General features: G+C 30.2%; 1 protein-coding gene across 1 annotated transcript; it reads right to left on the bottom strand.

The window, feature by feature from the left end:
- Window positions 1-6729: 6729 nt before the first annotated feature.
- LOC132058944 (probable rhamnogalacturonate lyase B) lies at window positions 6730-17699 on the bottom strand. Its single transcript, XM_059451374.1, has 17 exons — window positions 17683-17699; window positions 13545-13645; window positions 13329-13380; window positions 12610-12731; window positions 12465-12515; window positions 12026-12145; window positions 11322-11441; window positions 11061-11196; window positions 10056-10226; window positions 9777-9935; window positions 9347-9453; window positions 8774-8858; window positions 8548-8689; window positions 8265-8424; window positions 7893-8009; window positions 7287-7413; window positions 6730-7130 (listed from the first exon to the last, which is right to left on the bottom strand). Exons 2-17 carry the CDS (start codon window positions 13643-13645, stop codon window positions 6894-6896), a joined length of 2007 nt encoding a protein of 668 aa, XP_059307357.1. The 5' UTR covers window positions 17683-17699; the 3' UTR covers window positions 6730-6893.
- Between the last annotated feature and the right edge of the window lie 755 nt (window positions 17700-18454).

Genomic DNA, 18454 nt, shown 5'->3' with positions numbered 1-18454 from the left:
TGTTTTGTTAATTTGTTCAAAGTTAAACCATCACAAGAATGAAACATATGATCTTAAATATGCTATAATATTTGTTGTGTGGGTATAAAAATTTGTCATTAAGTATAAAATGAGAAATTCAAGTTAAATTATTTCAAATTTAGAAGTGTGTCATCCCGGAACGTATTAATAAGGTATTAGTTTCATTCTTTTTGGGATTTGGAGGGATTATATTTCAATATAAACTAGGGGTGAAAAAATTTGTACATAAAAATGTGCCCGCTTAAGTTTGCACTGGTCATTTACCAGTTCTTTTATTAGCTCAACCCGTCAAAATTTGGGTTAATATGTAGGCTAAATTGACCTATGAGAAATCTCGTCAAAATATTTTTTTAAAGTCATTTTATTTTATTTTATATGTTATATATAGCCATAATAAGGAAAAAAAATTATTAGGTAATAAAATTATAAAAGAACAAACAAAGAAATTAAAACTTAGTGAGAATTAGGCCGGTCGGTTTATAACCCGCTTTTTAGCCCAACCCACTTCAGCCTAAGTAACCTTATTTTTTAATTTAGGCCATTTTGACCCCCACCAAATTCAGCTCAACCTGCTCATTTGACACCCTAATATAAACCAACATTAATAATGTGTAAAAACATAGAACAAAATATTTGCAAAAAGTAGATTTACATATTTAGGTTGTATTTCCAGTTTGACTGCTGGCAATGTTGTCAATCTTCGCCTGTTTTAAGAACAAAGAAGTAATTAACAAATCAGTATGCAAAAAATTTATTTTGGTAACATATACAAATATATTTGAAAATGTTTTTATGGATCGAAAATTTATTAAAATAAAAGAAACAAAGACTTACCCATTGTTTGGACGACAATCAGCTACTACGAAGAATAAAAAAGCAACCATAGTCACCTCCAACACATGTACACCAATTATTTGCTTATTCTTCCCCATTTTCTGCATTTTCACTCAAAAATAAAATCAATTAAATATTGAAATGAATTATTTATCTAATAATATCGCAAAAAAAATGAAGGTGATGTCTTTCCATCTATCCAAATCTTTGTGAACGGAGTAAACCGATATTTGTGCCAGTAAAAGAAAGTAGATATCCGGTAGAATAGTCGAGGTGCAAGAAGCTCACCCCGACACCACCACCATTCCTGTGTAAAATGTATTATTTTTTATTTATTTCTTGTTTTTTCTTCTTACGAATCAGAAAGACGAAGGGCCGAATCTCAATGTATCGTGGCCTTACGATCCACATAAATTTAACCCTTTGTCGCTTCGATTTGTAAGAAGAAAAAACAAAAATAAACTTTTTATACAAGAACATAACATATTATATTTATTATACATAAGTGAAAAGCAAATTAATAAAAAAATAACAGTGATAACACAATAATAATAACAGAAAGAAAAAGAAAAAAACGGAGAAGAAGTTACATACCTCTCTGCTATTCCCCTGTATATGTAATATGATAGCTGTCTGAAGCTTTTATAAGTTTGAAATTGGTCTGTAAATTAATATACAATTCATGATTTAAGAAGACTATATAAGGACAAGTACTAATTAAGAAAATTACTAAAAGTCAATCTTAAAAAGAGATTCAAACTGGCCAATGAAAATGGTCAAAGCAAAAGTCATATATTTTCCTAAGGAAAGTCCAACTAATACTATAAATACTGTAATAATTTACCAAAAAATATTATTTATGTTGTTCATTTAAAATGCTGCTTATTTTGGTAATATAATTATCATTTATGCCATTCGAGTCACACTAGAGAAGGATTCAAAATTTAAAATTGATTCTTACAATTATTTTAAATTAAACTATAGTATTAATTAAGTGGTTCATAATCAAAATGTTTTTAAATATTTAGTAAATTTTTTAATACATACAAATGTTATTAGGTACACGTGAACCCGTAGGCATAATTGTGTATCCGTCATTAGTCACACCCCCATCGTGGAAGTCGGGTTAGAGCAGGTCAACCTTAACCACAATCGCGGTCCCTTCTTTGTTATCTTAGGAAGTCAACATTTTTATCATACAACCCATGTCGTGATCGTGGTCCAAGGGTTGCTATTGCAACTTTTGCGCGTGCACACATAACTAAGCTTTTAGTTCGGGCTAACCGAAACTAAAAGATCGAATTAAAGAGCAGAATCGACCGGTAGAACAAGTTAACTCTTTTATTGTATACCTTCCGGTTCCAATATTCCCAGTCTTACAAACCGGAATTTGGACTTAATCAATCTAGTTAAGTCCTTATAAGAAAATTAAAAAAAAAAAAAAAAAATAGTTATCTGCGGATTTTTTGTTGCTTTCATTGCAAAAATGGCCGTTTTTCTTTTAAAAAGTTGGGACCCCAAATTTTTTTTTTTTAACACTTAACCCATGATCACTTTAGCTTATAAAGTTCTTCATTTTGGTTTTAATATCACACCATTCACTCTTCTTCATCTTTCTCTCAAATCTCAATCTCTCAGAGAAATAATTATTTTGCAATAACTAAGTCTTATTATAGTTTCAACTTTCAATTATTAATTTTGCAATTATAATATTGTTGGTGGAGTTGGTGATTTTAACAAGAGGTAGCTTTGGTGGATTTGTAAATCTCAAAGCCTTGACTTTCTTTGAGGAAATGTCATTCAATTTGGTACCCTTGTTCATTTCTATCTTTATTTTTCGCAATTTAATTTACAAAATTTAATTTGTTGTAATTTATTTTCTTGTGATTTATTTGATTGTGATTTAAATTAATTCTATTTAATAATGTCAAAGAGATTAAGACGTGGTGCCATAATAGTAGTTATTGTTAGAGTAAAGCTTAATGAGGAAACATTTGTGGAAGAAACACCTAATGTAGGTATTGATGTTGGTGGAAATAATCCACTTTTAGAACTTGCTTCAATAATTGTCAATGCAACAACATTTTACATGACACTTTTAATGAAGACTTAAATGATGATGATGAAACACAACCCCCGAAAATCCCATAGAGATACATGTCAGAAAAACATACAAAGACAAACCGCCTGAACTTTGTAAGCTGACAGAAAAATTTGGAAATTTATGACTAAGAATAGAAAGCCAATCGACTTTATGTAACATATGTGGACAAGTATTTAGTTTTAACCATAATAATTGGAAAGGATGGTGGAACGGATAACTAAATTCTCATATGAGAACCAAACATATGGATGCTTGGGGAGAGCAAACGGGTTCAAATGTGGGGGGATTCAAATGACGATAGACCCACGAACCGGAGAAATTTTAAGTATGACAAGAAAAAAGAACGCGTAGAAATAGCTAAAATGGTAGCTTATGATTGTTTACCATTTTCCTTTCCCTCGGGTTTGGGGTTTGTTACTTACATTCAATTTGTTGTTATAATCCGTTATTTGAGGGTATTCCTAGAAGTACTTGTAGAGCCGATGTTATAGATTTGTTTAAAAATATAGATTTTATTTGCGCCACGTATTTAATTCTTTAAATTGTAATGTTTGTCTTACTATTATTTGGGTCTTAGTATTAACCATTTAGATTTTTTTGCTATTACATGTCATTGGGTTGATAACAATTTGTTATGCAAAAAGAATTATATGCTTTTATATGAATGTTCATGGTTTTCACGATGGAAAATTTTTAGCCGATTCAATGTCTACTATTATGAGATTTTTAACATTTAGAGAAAAACAATGATTCTTTAGATAATGCTTCTAATAATACAAACAAATTAATCTTGAGCATTTTAAAGTTAAATTAGTATTTAAAAGACCAAAGTTATACATATATTAAATTTTATACATATATATACTAAATTAGTATATATATTAAGTTATACATATATTTAGTATATATATTAAGTATATATAGTATATATAGTATATATGTATATATAGTATATATATTAAGTTATACCTATATATAAAGTATATATAGTATATAGTATATATATATACATATATATAGTATATATATTAAGTTATCCACATATTTAGTATATATATTAATATATATAGTATATATGTATATATATTAAGTTATACATATATTTAGTATATATATTAAGTTATACATATATATAGTATATATATTAAGTTATACATATATATAAGTATATGTAGTATATAAGATATATACTATATATATTAAGTTATACATATATATAAGTATATGTAAGTTATACATATATATGTATACGAAAAACAGTTGAGTTATAAGAATGTTGGTTTTAAGTCACTATTAGTCGATAAATATTTAAACTTTAATTATAAAGTTGTATAACATATGTAAATATACCTACAATATACAAATAAATACTATAATATATATATATAATACAAAAAACAAAAAAAAAACATATTTTAAACACTCCAAACCGGACCGGTTCCACACATTGGAAAAAAAAATCGGTAAAAAAAAAAATTACAACTTCAGTTTTTTCACTTCAAACTTCACATGCCTTGATGTTTTTTTGGAATTGACACCTCTTAAAAAGCTTTTAGTAAATAATGAAACTAAAAGATGAATTAGGAAGAGCAGAATCATTGGTCTCAAGTTTGAGTGCTGTGAACGAGAAATCTCTTTTATTGAAGCTTCTTCTTTTAATAAGTCTTACAAATGACGTGAATTTGGACTAATCAATCTAGTAAAGTCCGAATATAAGATAATTATACCAAAAAAAATGAAAGTACGTACCTATCTGTGGATTTTTTGTTGCTTTCCTGCAAAATGTGTCATATATTTTTCTTCTGACAAAAAGTTGGGACGGAAGTAACCTATGATCACTTTAGCTTATATAAGTTTGAAATTGGTTATTAAATATACATCCCATCAGTTCATGATTTAACGTACAGACTGTATACTGAGAGAAAATTAATTAATTAATTAGAAGATTTTGACCGCTAAATATATTTAAAATATTCTAAATAGGCAATGATTTTAATTAGAGGTACCAACGAGGAAGATTCTGTAAATGATCAAAGGAAAAGTCATCTCTTTTCTTAGGGAAATGTCATTCAATACTCCCTTGTTCATTTTATTTGTCATGTTTTTATTTTACACAATTGTTACAAAAGTATTAATTAAAAGAGTAATTTAAATAAATACTTCTTATTTATTTTTTGATCTTATCCATTCAATACTACTTTTCTTTTTCACCATATTAATCTCTCTCCATAATTAGTTTATTAAGTAAAGCTAAATGCGAAAACTAATTTTGGTAAGACAAAAAAGCTGAAATGCACCGGAGGGACTAGTAAGGAACGGCTGCTCTGCCTAGAACTTGCTTCAATAATTGTCAATACAGATTTAGATGATTGACATGTGTTCTTGTGAATTCTAAAAGAATGAGATTTGTTAAAAATAACTAAAAGAGAATAAAAAGAAAAAAATAAAAAAAACATGAAATGAGTTTTGCTTTTCTGGACAGAAAGGACATGTTGGAATATTTCCTCATAGATTTTAACTTCTTTTTTATTCAATTTTTGGGTAAATAGAGATTTAACCATAATAATTGAGAATAGAAGTAAATCAAATGAAATCTTAGCTCTTGAAATTCATAAAGACACGTGTCAATCATCTAAACATGTATTGACAATTTTTGGTGAAAGTTTTCTGATGGAGTATCTTTTTTGCCAATCTGCCTTCAGGCAACCTGATAGTATAAAAATAATTTGTATTGTTAAACTCTTTACCATAAAAAGTGTTACTTGGGTCTAACTTGACTCAAATTTAATTCAATTTGTTAGTATTGCACAAAATCATATTTTAGGGAGGCAAAGCACCTCCCATCCACCGATGCGGAACAAATTCAACACATTTTTTCTTCTATTTTAATAATAGGTAGTCATTTTTATATTACAGATGATTAATTATATTCTATTATATTCTATTAGAAACAATTTGTTAAAAATTTGTTACTTGTTGGTTGGATAACAATTTGTTGTGACAAATCACAGATTCTTTATGCCTTTTTGTTTTTAATGTTCATGTGTTTTTCTTTTGTTTTTAGTTCGGCCATGTTACTTAGCTACTTACTTTCATGACATTTCTACATCAATCAATGATTCTCAAAGATAAACTATTGTCCATTTCCTAAACAAATTAATCTAAGTTTTTAAAGAATTAGATTCTCACCGTCAAGGGTGTCATGGGATGAATAAGCTCAAGCCTTAAGAATGCAACTTTTGTACCCTATTGTAGAAGTAGCTTCTATGTCAATTTCTATGTTTAATATTACATACCGCAAACACGTTTAAACCCTTTGGAATTCAACTCAAACCAGTATACACGTCAAAGTAATTAGTTATATCAACATCGTTGAATTGTTACACATTTTCTAATAACAAATTATCAAGATGCCGATCTTTCCCCCCACTAAATTTCCTTAGTTGATCTACATTCCAAAGAAAAACATAGTAACTAGTAACCACTTAAGTAGTAACATAGCTAGACAGTTTATACACCAATTTCAATTTCCGAATTAATTGTTTTCCCTGATTATGTTTTGAATGAGTTTATTTGATGAACTTAGTAAAGTTATATTTTCTGATTACTCTAAGGAGTTGAGTTATAAGAATGTTGGTTTTATCGTCACTATTGTATATCAGGCTAAAATTAATAATTATACAAGTTCGTATAAATTTGTTTTTTCTATTTCAAGTAATTGTACGCTTCTAAAGAAAACATAATTTACTCAAAACTTCATAATTTATTAATGTTCTCCACACATTTCAAAAAATTTAAAAAAAAAAAAAAATTACAACTTGCTTTTTCACTTCAAACTCCACATGCCTTGATGTTTTTTTGCGCTTTTCACCTCTAAAAACAATTTGTAAACCAAAACTAGAAAATGAACAACTATAGAATGATCGTTTTATCACTAATGAGGTCCTTCTAAACGAAGATAATCATATAAGATACAATTAAATGGAGAGGTTGCCAAACTTTGAGTAAGAAAAATTGTGTTTGTTCCTTTGACAAGCAAATTGCCTGGTACTCCGATGCTGAAGAGCCAATATAATCCATGAATTCCATGTCTTGCAATTGCATTACTGTCCCCTATATATCCTGTTGAAAAAAGGGGTACTGCTCGTGGATTTGGATTGTTGACATGAACCTTGAGAGAAAAAAATTCACTTTAAGTCATTTATCGATTGAAAAAACAAGAATGTGAACATTTTTTTGGTGAGGGCAAAAAAAAGGAAGAAAGAATTATGTGTGTGTGGTTGAAATATTAAGTCAAGTAGTAATTTATAAGGGTGAGTTTAATTACACGTAGGTTAGCTTGATGAGCTCCTGCAATAGCCAATTGGAGAGTGTAATGTGAGGCCCTGTTAACGTTTCCAAGGTTAAATATAATACTCCATGTGGTAGCTTCATATTTGTTTTTTCCTATATTCCTGCAAAAAGAAAAACAGCATTTTTACATTGTTATTAAAATCTGATATACATTGATGACCAGGATAAAAAATTTAAAAAAATTAAAAAAAGGAAGATGTAGAAATATATAATAATTATCCATATATATATCGAGGAGGATTCAGGATTTGTACATTATAGTCAATCCTATTTTCTAAGGGTAGTTGACAATCGAATTCGATTTTGATCATTATTTTCATATCCATAATAGTGAGAAAAGAAGGTCTAGTTCCAAGTGTTCAAGAATCGTGGTATTGAGTTTCTATTTCCTTTATGGCTTCGAATTCAGAATTCTACCACGATCCATTTGATTTATTGGTTCAAACTCTAATATTTGTGCGTAGTAAACTTTTAACACATATACCAAATCCGAGCCAAACATATTGAATTTGAATAAATCTGTGAGTCCTTAACTACATTCGCCCCTTATACATACATATATGAAGTTACAATAACATACCTTGTAACTTGTGCAAAAAACCAATCTTTTGAATACTTGCTAGTCGCAACATTATAGACAAGTTCCTTTTTAGGATATAAAACGCCATATTGCTCCCATAAACCATACTGTTTAAATCTACATAAAGATAAAATTGAGTAAATGAGTTACAATTCGAACCATAATGCTACATTAACAAAAAGATGTACACAACTATAGTATGAAAAATAGCTTATGACGTCACTATTATAGTAGGCAGAGTTTCTCTGACTTTATTATTATAGTTGGTAAAGTTAAATTACCTTAATATGATTTTAAAACAAATAATGATGTTATTATTTTACTGGACCATAATTAAGTAAAATTAACCCCAATTAAATTTGTGGAACTTACTTTGATTCAGTTTCGCTTTTGTATTTGTGAACTTTATATTGACGAGGTGGATTTGGAATAAAAAATTCAGCAGCAGTGCGATCTGGCACACCAATTTCCCAAAGTGTAGCCCCTTTTCTTGGAGTTTTATAAACTAAAGCCCCTAATTTAATATTAGAACCTGTATTTTGGTACAAATCAAATACCAAAAAAAAAAAAAAAAAAAAAAAAAAATCATATATTAGAAACTATTGGTTTTTTATTAGGAAAAAATAGCAAATAGCAGTAAGTAAGAATATAAAACCTGGAGTAACTTTTATATTTGAAGCATATCTGTAATCTCCAATAAATCCGGGGACTGTTGCATACAAGTTATATGTACCATATATGACATTTTTTATGATGAAGTTTCCATGAGGATCTGTTTTAGTCCAAAATTGGTAACCCTGAAGGAAAAAAAAAAAAGCGCTTTTTATGAGTTTTGTCAAAAGAAATTAAAAAAAAAATGTACAAATCTCTTTGCAGATTACTTTGTTTTCTCTTTGCCAGGATCCAGCAGCTCCAGGCGGCGCTAATCCTATATATGCATTGGATGCCGGTACATTTTTTTTCAACCTTTTAAAAATAAAAATTATTCGTTAGTCAATCAATCAACCATGTCTCAATTCCAAATCAACAAAGATCGACCATATAAGTCCTTTATACTTTACTCAATTCAACTACTAGCTCTAATCATCTATTCATATACATACATCTATATGTGTAGTGTGTGTATATTAACAGAGGCGAATGTAGAATTTCTAGAATATGAGTTCACTACTAAAAAAAAAATGCATTAAATGGAACTTGATCCTTAGACTAATGCGTGGAACTTGATCCCTAGACATCTAGTCTAAGTGAATAACTCAACCTTCAACCAAATGCATCATTTAATTTTTTTGTTGCATGGGTTCCAGAAGATAATATTATACTGATTTTAGAAAATATATACATAAAATACCTAATTTTACGAAGAGACAATGTGTTCACGTGCCCCAATTTTAGCACCTAAAATCACCCCGTGTGTATATATATTAAAGAAGGAATACAGAAGAAGAGTATACCCATCATTAACAAATAGTTGGCCTGTAACTATTCCTCTTTGATTAGATTTGACGTAGTCTTTTGAAAGTGGAAATTTATAAGGCCAACTTGCAACTTCTTGATTCGCCTGTGAATCACAAAATGATTTATTAAGTTCCACTTTCGAAAATTGCCAAAATTTGTAGAATTTTCACTAAAGTGATTCAAATTATAAATAAGTAAAAAGATCAGGAAGTCAAGGGTTCAATATCTACTATATATAAAGTGTAATTCTCTAGTCTAGACGAAAAAAAATTCTGCCCTCCTAACTCCGCCCATGCCCTTTGTTCCACTTTACGTGGCAAGCTAAGGCCCGAGTTATGATACATAAAAACAGGGTCAATGACTTTTTTCACTACATAAAAATTACTATAAATCATAATAATTAATACATAATTTATTAATACATACCCTTTTCTTTGCGTCATTCCACAGTATGGAAGGATTTGCCTTAGCTGCAGCATTTGAGTTAAGATACATAAACACAGGGCCAAAGACCTTTTTCCATGTTTCTCCATGTCGAAATTTAATTGCTAAATCCCCTCCAGCATAATGTGTACTCACAAACATCTGCAATATATTATGAATAAAATATTATATAGCTAAGGGTCTACACTTAAGAAGTAACAAAAGATAATTAGCAAATAATTAACACACTATAGAATATAATTGAGTAATTAACTCACTTACACTAAGTACAGTTGAAGCAACATGTGAAGTAAGATCTTGTTTAAAAGGTCCTCCAGTACGAAATTCATTGCTTGGATTAATCATCCAAAATCCTAATGGAGGATTAGTACTAACCCACCCATGAACTTTATCATCTTTGTTATCACTTGCATAGAAGTACTTGTCATCCACCTGCACATATACAAACAAATATTTTTAATTATGCTAAAGCTTCAAAGGTTAATTTGCTTGCTGATTTTTTTTTCACCCTCTTTAGGTAACAAGAACCCGTTAAGAAAATGAGAAATTGTTATGGCCCAAGCCCAAGTACTAGTTGGCCTGACCTACTTGGGCTGCTTAAAAAAAAAAAAGGTTTTGGACCTAACAGTTTTGTCCGCTATGGACTTTAGCCCAAAAGACGCCTCAATAATTGAATCTTGAACTTACGCTTATGTGGCCTTAGTTTTCTCCTCTCATTCCGATGATGGATTTACTTAAAACAAGCTTCATAAAGAATCACCCTCGAGTTCAACCATTAGCGATTCGTGGACAACACAACTTTGTCCTCTTAACCTGCCTATGCCCATACTAAACCTATCTAGATATATATGTTGCCTAGACTATGATGTTAAGCCTTACTTTTGTCACAATCCAAATCTATGACAAGTATATTGGACCAACAGAACTCATGGATACGACCATCGGGTCATGCCATCATCAACTCCAAAAACGTGTATACCAAACTTGTATGTTGTATTATATAGCAATTCACTCTTCTTTCCCTTTTCAATGCAAAATTTATCTATGATGTGATATACACACTTTCTTCTGAAGCTAGTCTGCCTGCCTTCATGGGCGCGTCACAATTTTTTGTACACACATACATTCCCTTTTTCAGAAGCTTGTCAACTATTAGAAGTGTGTCAATTAATCTTTTAACCCGTACTCATCAGCCTGCCAATTAGCGCTACAATCTTTTTTCGAACACACACATAGTACATGTCAATGACAAGATTATATTTATACCTCTCCTTTTAGACTTGGATTGCTGGGATTTGTCAATAGAACAGCTTCTTTGTAGTCAAGCACCTTGCCTTTCTCTCTATCCATTGCCGTTGGCATCACACGTTGCCTCTCATCCGAGACAGCCATGTAGTGAAACCTATTCATAAATTTATGCAATTTCAATATACTACATGTATGTACATCCAAGTTTTGGGATTGAAAATAGATATTTAAAAAAATTGTTTTTTGTTAATGAAGATAAACTTTAGACAAAATACTTACTTGTCTTCATGAAGCTTGAATACAACGTCGAGCTGATGGATAGTTGTAGCTGGGAATTGCGCTGGATGTTCAACAATAGCATAAGTATAAAATCCTGGTTCGTCGGGTAGCATTACATATCTGAAAAAGTGGTTATTCAAATATTAGCAAAAGTTAACGATTACGCACTGACGGTATAAAATAATGTTTACACGATCAAGTTGCCTAAACAACATCAAGTAACCATCCATAATAAGTGAAATTATTAACCTGGAAAATAAGGTATATTATCTGCTATGAATTTTTGAAAATAAGGGGAGCGAGCCTATATAAAACTTAAGATGAAATATAAGAAAATTCCATGAATAGATTAGATTCAACGTTATGACAAACAACGTTACCTTCACGCGACAGTTCTGAGGTTGAGCTGTCTCAATTTAACTACAGGATTTGCATATGAATGTGAGTTGGGCCACAGCAAATGGCGTGAGCCTCATATGGAGAGACCCGAACGTATGGTTTTTAGGGAGATATGGTTGAAAAACTGGTTGGCCCCCACTCGATTAGAGAGACTAAGAAACTAATGGGTACAAATTTATCTTCAAGATTTACCATATTTTGATCGTTCCGAGGGCGACAGCAAAATCAGGATAAGATATATTAATGGTGTAAAAATTCTTTTAGCATATCGTATACCGGAAAAAATTGGGCATTTACAACTTCACCTTATGTCAAAGTTTAGGGGAGGTTCATCTTTTTGAGAAGCATCCCAAGTTCTTTTAAATGAAAGCTCTTTTATTTTTCCGTAGACGTCATCTATGACCTCAAAACTTGTTCCTGGTAACCTGCATAATATATCAAAATTTAAGGACTTAATTTCAAATAGCCACAAGAAATACACAAATTTGTGATGGAATATTTATAAAGGACAGTTCGTCACAAATTGTGAAAATTTTACGACGGGGGTTATTAATGTGAACAAAATTTGTGACGGGCATGATGATCTATCACAACTTCAGTTACACATTTGTGAGAAAAATTTTGTCACAATTATGTCTCAAATTTATGACCGAAATGAGAATCCGTTACAATTCCGTCACTCATTTGTTTTCATTAATGTTAATTAAATAAATTATTTTAGAGCATAAGGTAAAGACAAATTACTTTATTCGAGCTACTTGAGCTCCTGTAATATTCCAATAAGTAACCCAATACCTGAAATCGTCAAAATTTAATTAGTATTACTGTTAATAATATTAAAGAAACCTAAAATCATATGTTGAAAATTTATATATATGTAAGTATTTACCCTCTATTGTTCTCGACATTTTTAATGTCTAATAGATTATTGATACCACCATATGATATGTCCGTTACATGACCATCTGGTTTCGATATAGTAACTTTGGTAAAGCCATTGCTCATTGTAACCTAAAATGCGCATAAAAAACAATGTGAGAACCCAAATAAACAAATTAAGTAGAAAAGTTTGGGTAAAAAACAAACAATCAGAATTGTACTATAATGTAGAGGAGTTATAAAGCTATTTTTGATTGTATTGAAGTGATTGAACTTTATTTTCTATACAACAACCAATTTAAAAATTGTATCGATGAAAGTAGGGTACGGTCTGCGTACATCCTACCCTCCTCAGACCGAACTTGTGAGATTACACTTGGTATGTTGTTTTAACGACAAAACCTACATGTCAAGGTCACTTTATTGGAAAACATTTTCTCGGGAAAACATAAGCGAGATAAGGAGACCAAAATATGAAAAATTGGTTGCCTGCGAAATTAACAAAAAGTTTGGCTATTTGCCTTAGGAAAGACAGTAAAGGGTAGGTTTTGTAGTCAAAATATAGAAAAATATTTTTCAAACATGGGAATGTCCATAAAAAACACACTTAAATAATGGGCAAAGTTTTGGCTTATGGGACTTTAATGTCATAATGATTAAAGTACAGTCGATTTAATGCAACATAAGTATTGTAAACAGAGAACAAATATTTGCTAAACATAGATTTACAAAATCAGGTTGTATCTCCAATTCGACTGCTGGCAGTGCTGTCAATCTTTGCCTGTTTTTAGAACAAATTAAGAAATAATCAGTCAGAATGCAAATTGAATTTTCATTTCAAAGACTTTTTCTATCAACTAAAATAAAAGAAAATCAAATAAAGGGTTAAATATTGAAAATTAATTAAATAAAAGAAAAAACAGACTAAAGTAAAAAGAGACTAACCTATTTTTTGTATGACAATCAGCAACTACTAAAAATAATAATAAAGCAACCATAATAACCTCCAATAAATGTACATTTATTTGCTTATTCTTCCTCATCATCTGCAATTTTATTCAATTTAGATAAACATATTGGATTAGAAACATTAATTATCTAATAACGTGAACATAGATTCCTATCATTTCTAGTACTATTAAGTCGAACAAGTTTTTAACAAACTTGATTTACGTGTTAATACATCAAGTTCTACAGGATGAAATATTTTGAATTTAATACGACCAGTGATCACATATGAAATTATTCTTAAAAGATGACAACAAAAAGAAATAAAGAAGAAGTTACTTGCATACCTCTCTGTGGAAGGCTGTTTACTTTGCATTAGTTGGGGTACTCTCAATACATGTGGTTTAATTAAGCTTTTATAAGATTGAAATTGGTAAAATATGGATAAATACTAAATATACTGATCTTTTTTTGTTTCTCTCATTAGATTTCCTTCCTTATTTTTCCTGCATTCCAAAAAAAAAAAAAAAGAGAGAAAATATGGGAATTTCATCACTGGCTGTCAAAAATGCTTCCATTCTTACCAAAGTATTTATAGATTCCTAATATCAAGAACAGAATGTTTATGATTTCTCATTTCTCATGTTGATGATTTATATTTTGTTATTTCTGTTGTTTTTTAAGGGGCGGCTTATATTGGTAGTAATAACGAATGTCGTAATTAAGTAGTACGTTGTCTAGAGAAGAACATAATTAGCTACGGGTTCAATCGAATCTAGTATTCAATATTGTTTATCGATAATTTCATAAGTATAATAATTTAGTGTTAAGAATTTAACGGCTAAACTCATCTAGTTCCGATCTTGAATTCGTCTTCGACTCCACGACAGAAAGATAATGACAAATTAAACAACAATCCATTGTCAGGTTACATAATTATAATTCTTTTTGTATTAAAGTCATACTTATAGCTTTGTTTTGTCAAGTAGCGAGCACCTTCCCCTTAATAAGCCCTACACGATATATATGTATATCGGATGCCAAATGGTTAAAATTAAACAAACAAAAAAACAGTTTTTTAAAAAAAGTCATCAATCTGGGCCATAATATGTGAAAACTTATTAGTATGCTTTAATATGTTATGGACTTCAATAAGTCTGTTTGCTTTTACTCACTTCAAGTTGCAAACTCTTCTTCAACAACTAAAGCCCGAAAGCAAAACTCATATGCTCTTTTTCTTTTTCTTTTTTCGCTTTTCTCTAGTACTAGCTCCCCGGCACGTGCGTTACACGTGTAAGCCGAGTCATGTAATTTTTAATTTCTTAAATAATACTAATATTGTAAGAATATAATTTTGAAATTAAATAAAAGGATAAAGTACAAACTTTATGAACGATCACTGTGGATTGTTGCATAGTGACTTTTTTGTCGAGGTCAAAATAATTGAATATCGTTTAAATCTACAAAGATGAACAACCAATAGTAATTACAGTAATTCGATACATGTTACACTTTCTTATATATTTTTTTTCAAGTTATAAATATGCAATGAAGTGTATATCACATAATACTTCCTTATAGACGATATTTCTTTAATCCATTATTGTTGTTGTGTCCTGACCAAGACTATTGTTGTCGACATTTAAATCCCTCTTAGAAGTGTAACATAGTTGATCATGTGAGAAAATACATGTGATAACTACAATCCAACATGAAGAATTGTTTAACCCTTTATTGTGTAGTCATCATTGCAAAACATACATGTATAGAACAGACTTTTAATTATGCCTTAAGACAAAGTTTGTATAAAGTACTTTTTTACGTTTCTCTGCTTGCGATTTTATTTTTATTATAATGACTAAACCGGAATTCGAACCCAGGATCTTGGGGTATTTTCGGCAAAGGGAAAAAAATTAAAGACCCCCCCCCCCCCCCTCAAAAAACCCCCAAAGAAGGGCAATCGTACCAATTGCCCAGTAACTATTGGCCCTCTTCACTTGCTCTGTCTTCTAATAAGTGATGTAGTTACTAACATGCAAATATCTTATTAAAATTAGTGATAAATATCAAGTAATTTTTGTTATATCTTAATTATCCCAAGAAGCAAGAATAGAAAAACTTTTTCAAGAAAAATATATTCTTATCACTACTTTTTATTTAGGAAACTACATTCATTAATTCAAAAGAGAAATAACCCATCAACATGTGTTTCTTTTTTTATGACCTTTATTTCTATTGTTTTTCCAATTTTTGTTGTCGCAAGTCTTACCAACTCACGATCGAAATAAGTACTTTTATTCAATAGAAAAAAAAAATTAATGAGATAACTGAAGCAAGTAGTTAAGAATTCAGAAACATGACTCTTAAACTACTAAGGCTCAACAATAGATATTAATAAAAGAATGAATTTGATTCTGATATACACTTATTTTAAAAATTGGGTGGATTGGTTGAACTCTTACCGCAGGTGAAGCGATCAAGACAACACCAACAATCCAAGATTCTACCTTTGGATCAAGTATTGCCTACAAGTCTCAATAAAGGACACAATCAATAACCGTCTTTATTTTCAATTTTAAAAGCCAACTGAGCATAAAATCATTAGTCTCATCTGCCGTAATGCCCATGTTTGCACCAGTTGAATGTTCATACCAAAGGCGTAGAAGTTTTTAAGGATTTAAAGCCACAACCTTTGTATTTTAATAAGCATATCTTTTAAGCTGGTCCAAACAAGCTTTTTAATTAGTATGTACATTTAAATAACCCTAATTAGTAGAAAGAAGAAGTGTACGTAATTCAAATTGCTTGTTAGAAGAATACAAAATAAATTAATATTTGATCCAATATTAAATCTATAGGGAAAAGAATATCAATTTTCAAATGAAAGTTTGTTACAAACAGTCACCAACTTTGAATGTTCGATCTTAAACAAAATAACAGACTCGGCAAACAAACATTAACTTAAAAGAAATAATGCTAACATCTTACTACGGAAAGGTCCGTTGCTCATGTACTCACATTAAAGAATAAATATTCTATCTAATTATTTTATATTTCGATTTTATTATCTCTATTGATCAATTATTGTTTATTTTATTTTAAACTGTACATGTACTAGGTTTGTCTGTTCCTTTTATATTTGTGTTTTTTCATTAAAGTGTGCTGCGTTCATGTGTCTATCTATCAACAAAAACTGTATATTGACAGTAGAAAAACCAAACATTCAATTGAAAAATAATTCTCAAGCTATCTACAAAAGAAGAAACGGAGCATCCGTTGTCAAAGAAGAAACGGAGCATCCGTTGTCGTTAGCAGTATCTAGTAGCATAGAATGCAAATACACACAAAATAAAGACCCAACAATCTTTCACGTATAGCAAAATTAAACATTCAACTTAAAATATTTTAACCAGTCTTAAAAAGATAGAAGCAACGTTTATCCACATATACACATAGCTTGTGCCAAAAAATATCGTTTCAAGTATAGTCACATCATACATGTAAGATTCAACTAAAATTAAACTCTGAAACCTTTTTTTAAAAAGGAAAAAATAAACAGTTGGAAAACTTAAAACTACTGCATCAACCAACAATAAATATGTATGAATTCAGTGGCGGAGCCGAAATTTTCACTTAGGGGTTCAAAAATATGAATAAGTAAATACACGAAGAAGTCAAGGGAGTTCATCATCTACTATATACACATAAAAAATAATTTTAACCATGTATATACAGTGTAATTTTTCACCAAGGGGTTCGGATGAACCACCTGGAGCCTATCTAGCTCCGCCCCTGTGTATGATATACATTGTAATGGCGCCCACACATATAACACCACGTGAAAGTTTCGATTTTGACAATGTACATACGAATAATAAACCAATAACACAAAAGTTGTAAAAAAGATTTCGGAGATAACAGGAACAATAACTGAATAGGGGATTCACTATGATAATAGTGCTATATAAGTATAGAGTATTATTTTAAAAAATTGGTGCTTTATATTTTCGGCATCCCGAATAATTACGCGTAGAGATTAACCAACACAGGTGAACGGATCAAAACTTACGGCAACAAAAAAGAGATACTATATCCGGATCAAAACTGTACATGTACTAAGTTTAAAAATAGTTACCTGATTGTTGATAAAGGAATATGGAGCATTGGCTTAGTGTTGTTCCTATACTTGGTAATTTCCCCCAAGAGAAACGTTCTTTATCAAAAAAAAAAAGAAGTGCATATGATGCTTTGTCTTGTTTCTTTCTTTGATTCGTTGCCTTTTTTTCCCTTCCCTTTGAAGCGTTGCTTTTCTTGTCTTTCTCTGAAGCGTTGGCTTCTCTAGGTTAGTTTTGGCTATTATGTTACATTTTAGAAGTTTATTTAAGTAATACTAATTAGGCTTTTAACAAGGGTAAACATGTAATTTAACTTTTAAGTTTTGGAGTTCCTGCTTATAATATAATTCTAGTCTCTATGAATGTGCAGTTAACAGACGTTATTCCCATTTAATCGCAATCATAGTACAAATATTAGAGAGTAGCATATAAAGCTCATATTTACACTCGTGGAAACTACCAATTGGATATCAACAGGAGATTGTTTTTCTTTGTGATTTATAGAGATGAGATAAAAAATATAAAAAAATTACAATTTTATTGAACACGGATAATCTTTTCAAGAACAAATTTAGTAGCCATGACTTTGATAATATACTTAGCTCATATTCGGAAGGAACTTCGGAAAGGGGCCAACAGTTATGCGCTACAGATTGAAGTGTTCATGAGAAATCAATTGTTAGAGAAATGCCTAACTAGTAAGCTACAACAGGTTCTTGTATAGACTTCAAACAATTTAAATTCTTGAAAATCAAAATATGAGCAATTAAAAGGATTGTAATCATAATATAT

This window comes from Lycium ferocissimum, chromosome 6 (genome assembly GCF_029784015.1).
Source record: "Lycium ferocissimum isolate CSIRO_LF1 chromosome 6, AGI_CSIRO_Lferr_CH_V1, whole genome shotgun sequence".
NCBI classification, from domain to species: Eukaryota; Viridiplantae; Streptophyta; class Magnoliopsida; order Solanales; family Solanaceae; genus Lycium; species Lycium ferocissimum.
The sequence above is the reverse complement of the archived record's forward strand: the minus strand, read 5'-3'. Positions and strand labels throughout refer to the sequence as shown.

Bases quoted from the DNA above. Each gene is read 5' to 3' on its own strand.
- LOC132058944 (XM_059451374.1), bottom strand. From the start codon at position 13,645: ATGATGAGGAAGAATAAGCAAATAAATGTACATTTATTGGAGGTTATT. The intron at 12,732-13,328 runs GTAAATCTATGT...TGCGCATTTTAG, and splicing joins TGGAGATACAACCTGATTTT to GTTACAATGAGCAATGGCTT. The intron at 11,197-11,321 runs GTAAGTATTTTG...ATTTATGAATAG, and splicing joins TTCAAGCTTCATGAAGACAA to GTTTCACTACATGGCTGTCT.